This window comes from Rhipicephalus microplus, chromosome 10, assembly GCF_043290135.1.
Source record: "Rhipicephalus microplus isolate Deutch F79 chromosome 10, USDA_Rmic, whole genome shotgun sequence".
NCBI lineage: Eukaryota > Metazoa > Arthropoda > Arachnida > Ixodida > Ixodidae > Rhipicephalus > Rhipicephalus microplus.
This window is the reverse complement of record NC_134709.1, coordinates 28546335-28549710: the sequence shown is the minus strand read 5'-3', so window position 1 is coordinate 28549710 and position 3376 is coordinate 28546335. Positions and strand designations below refer to the sequence as shown.

Here is a 3376-nt window from a genome sequence, read left to right as displayed (position 1 = left end):
TACAGATGGTCTCTTTTAGAAAGCCAACTCCAGTAGATTGTCATCTATCTTGCCTTATGATCGAGCTTTGTAACATGACTCTTACTCCTAACAAATTGCGCAGCAGGAGAAGGCACCAAGACAACGGAGCTGAGAGTCCGTCTGTAACTTCGTGTCCTTGAGCTTTTCACTCAAGGTCACGCTCCCATGAGAGTAATAAGACTTCCGCTTTCGTAAACAGCTTTTCATTTACTACTGGCCACGTTTACTTAGCGTAACAATAACATTCGTGCGAGCCCCGCCGAGGTGGTCTAGTGGCTAAGGCACTCGGCTACTGACCCGCAGGTCGCGGGATCGAATCCCTGCTGTGGTGGCTGCATTTTTATTGAAGGCGAAAATGCTGTCGGCCCGTGTGCTCAGATTTGGGTGCACGTTAAAAAACCACGGGTGGTCAAAATTTCCGGAGCCATCCACTATGGCGTTACTCATAATCAACATTCATGCGAATTCGATCGCGCGAACAAGCGTTCTTCTTTATTAACTTATTAACGCCTCATTATTATACCGGCAGATAGTGCCCATGAGATTTCTGTTGAGACTGTTTTCTGAACCATAAAGAAAAATTCAATCGTAGACCACGGTGCTAAGTAATGTTCAGAACATGTGCAATCCCAAGGGTGTCGGCTGCGGGGATAATTCGTCATCGCCATCGACCCCTTATTTATGACGCGTCGTCGGCACCAGCGGCCGCAAAGATGCCGCCGTGACGGCGACATGCTCCGGCCTTGTCCCTTCGAAGAAGCGGCAACGCTTCGAGGGATTCATGGCCGACGCGACGGGACAAGTGAATGCCGCGGCGAACACCGGAAAGTTCTTCAGCGGCAGAGTGCAGGACATTCGCTGCCTGTCCGTAGGCTCGCGGGCGCACGACGCCTGGCAGAAGGACACGAAGAAGGCCTGGTCTTCCGAGAGTCCCAAGAACGTCTGCGGTCTCCGTTTTAGGAATCCCCGTCGGTTGTTGCCTTCGCTTATGGATCGCGTCGCGTTGAAGGCTGCGTACGCTATCTCGACAGCCGCCAGGCCTTCGAAGTACGAGTCGACTCTGTCGGCGCCGGCCGCGTGGCATACCGTCCGTCGCTCATACTCCTGGTACGACGCCTTGCCCCACCAGAGGCCGGAAGTCGAACCACGCCCGTCCACGAGTACGCCACGTGGGTCAAATGCCCTAGACAGGGCTGCGGCGTACTGTGCACCCAAGGCCCCCATGTTAACGGCGCGACCTCCGCCCTCGACGAAGAGCGGGCTGCGCAGACCGTGTAGCGAGACCGCAAGCATGTTCGGGAAGTAGTGATACCTGAAGAGGGCCCGCTGCTGAGATTGCGTGTCTTCGGAATAGAATAAGAAGGCGTCCTCTTCGGTTCCCCTTTGACGGCTCTTCATTCCAATCAGCGAACGGCGCGCCTTCATGACGTCAAGCCAGTAGCGAAGCATGGTGACGCCGACGCCGCCGGGTTCCGGGAACTGCTTCAAGACTTCGTCCACAACGGATTCGTTGAGGTAGGCGTCCGGTGGCCACAGGGTAATGTTAACGCGACGCAGCTTATCGACGGCTGCCGCTCGGCTCTCGCGGTCTATCCAGGGAGATTTGACGAATAGGTCGATGGCCGTCTGAGTGACGGTCATGAGGATATTGTCCACCGCGGAGTGAACTGACGCCGGGTAATTGACCAGTACGTATCCGGACAAGAAGGCGAGACCGAAGGCCCTCTGCGCCGCCCAGAAACAGTCGGCACGCCGGTTCTCGGCCGGCGACTGAGTTTTCGCGACGGGTCGACCTGGTAGCGCTGGGTCCGCCATCCAGCCGAGAAGCTGCACCAGACACCAAGCAAATTGGTACAGCAGTGTGTCGGCGGAAAAGAAGCCAAGAAGATTGTCGACGGCCTGCAGTAACCTGACGTTGGTGGCGAGCACGCCGTCCGCATCGGTCAGCCTGATGCCACTGAGTTTTCTCAGGTGCCAGTTAAGCAGCGTCAACCACTGAGCGGTGGTCAGGTGAGGCGTGGCCAGCTTTTGAATTTGCTTCAGTGGGAATGCCATCTCGATCTGGCCGCCGTTCGCCGAGTCGGACAGTGCGTTGGCGATGGCCGACTCGTCACGGCGTAGGTCTTCGACGTCCTTGTCGCTGATGGCAACGAAGTTGTTCGTTCTCAGGGCGTCGTAAAACCGACGCACGCGGGCCTTGTACTCTCTGCGGGACACCGTGGCGTCGAGAGCCTTCTTCCAGCCGCTGGAGACGATGCCGCGGCTGATTCTCAGGAGACGGCGGGCGACCTTGCTTCTGGGTGTGGCCTGGGCGAAAGGGGGCGAGATCCGCACCGTGAACCACAGGCCGAGGTTCCAGTTGAGCTCGAGGTCTAGAAGAACGTCCAAAGGCTCATGCGCTGCGGGCGCTGAGGTCGCCCTATCAGGCCACGACAGCGACCGGTTGGCGAGGAACTCTCTGAGCATCACGACGTCGGCCGCGACGTCGCCGCCGCGCTGCAGGCAGAAGTGGTACGCACGTTCTGCTCGATTGCGTTCTTGTCCGGGATGACCGGTCGGGAGTGCTGTTGCCCTGCCGTTGGGCAATATTGTCGCCATTCCCGCCTGATCGTACGACGTCGTCGCTGACGTGGCCGGTGTTTCGAGGTACCGGATGAAGTCTAGCTGCGCTACGTCCAGAAGGTCGCGAAGAGCAGTTTGCGCCGCGCTAACGCGCGGCTGCCAGGCGCCGCAAGCGAAGCGGTAGAAGTCGTCGCAAGGGGAAGTGCTCCGGTTCAGCGAGTCCCTGAGCCTGCGGAAGTGGGCCAGGCACAGCTGTGACTGGCATGTGTTCCATGAGCCACGACCCACGTCACCGAGGGTGTCGCGGTTGTTCAGTCGGTAGCGCAGCACCGACAGGCCGACTGTGATGGCGCTCAGTGTTAGCACCACACCCAGGAAGGATGACGCCAGGGGACCGAGGCCTCCTCCACGCTCGGGTCCGTCTTCCTCGTTGGATACAGTTTCGAAGTGGGGGCCACGACGCCTCGTTTTCTGCTGCATGGCTGGCTGGTTGGTTGCTTGCTTCCTCAACATCTTGGCTGGCGCAACCCAATCCGGGGGATAGCTACAGCTGGTCGGGAACGCGCGTGCCCTCGGAGCTCGTGATCCGCACTTGCGTTAACAAGTCTGCTTGCTTGTACCTCTGCTTTGGTTCGTACACACTATGGGGGATAGGGTAATAAACTTTTGGTTGAATATTGGGGAAAACCTTTAAGTTCAGAATGAAAATTTTAAAAGTGAATTAATCAGTCACTTAGAGAATATGAACAAAATGAAGATTGGTAGGGTTACGTACGAATGAAGCATAGAACTA

At 57.2% G+C, this 3376-nt stretch overlaps 1 protein-coding gene across 1 annotated transcript; it reads right to left on the bottom strand.

Annotated features, from left to right (window-relative positions):
* Window positions 1-696: 696 nt before the first annotated feature.
* On the bottom strand, window positions 697-3096 carry LOC119181761 (endothelin-converting enzyme 2). Its single transcript, XM_037433003.2, has one exon. The coding sequence runs from the start codon at window positions 3094-3096 to the stop codon at window positions 697-699; it is 2400 nt and encodes a 799-aa protein (XP_037288900.2).
* Between the last annotated feature and the right edge of the window lie 280 nt (window positions 3097-3376).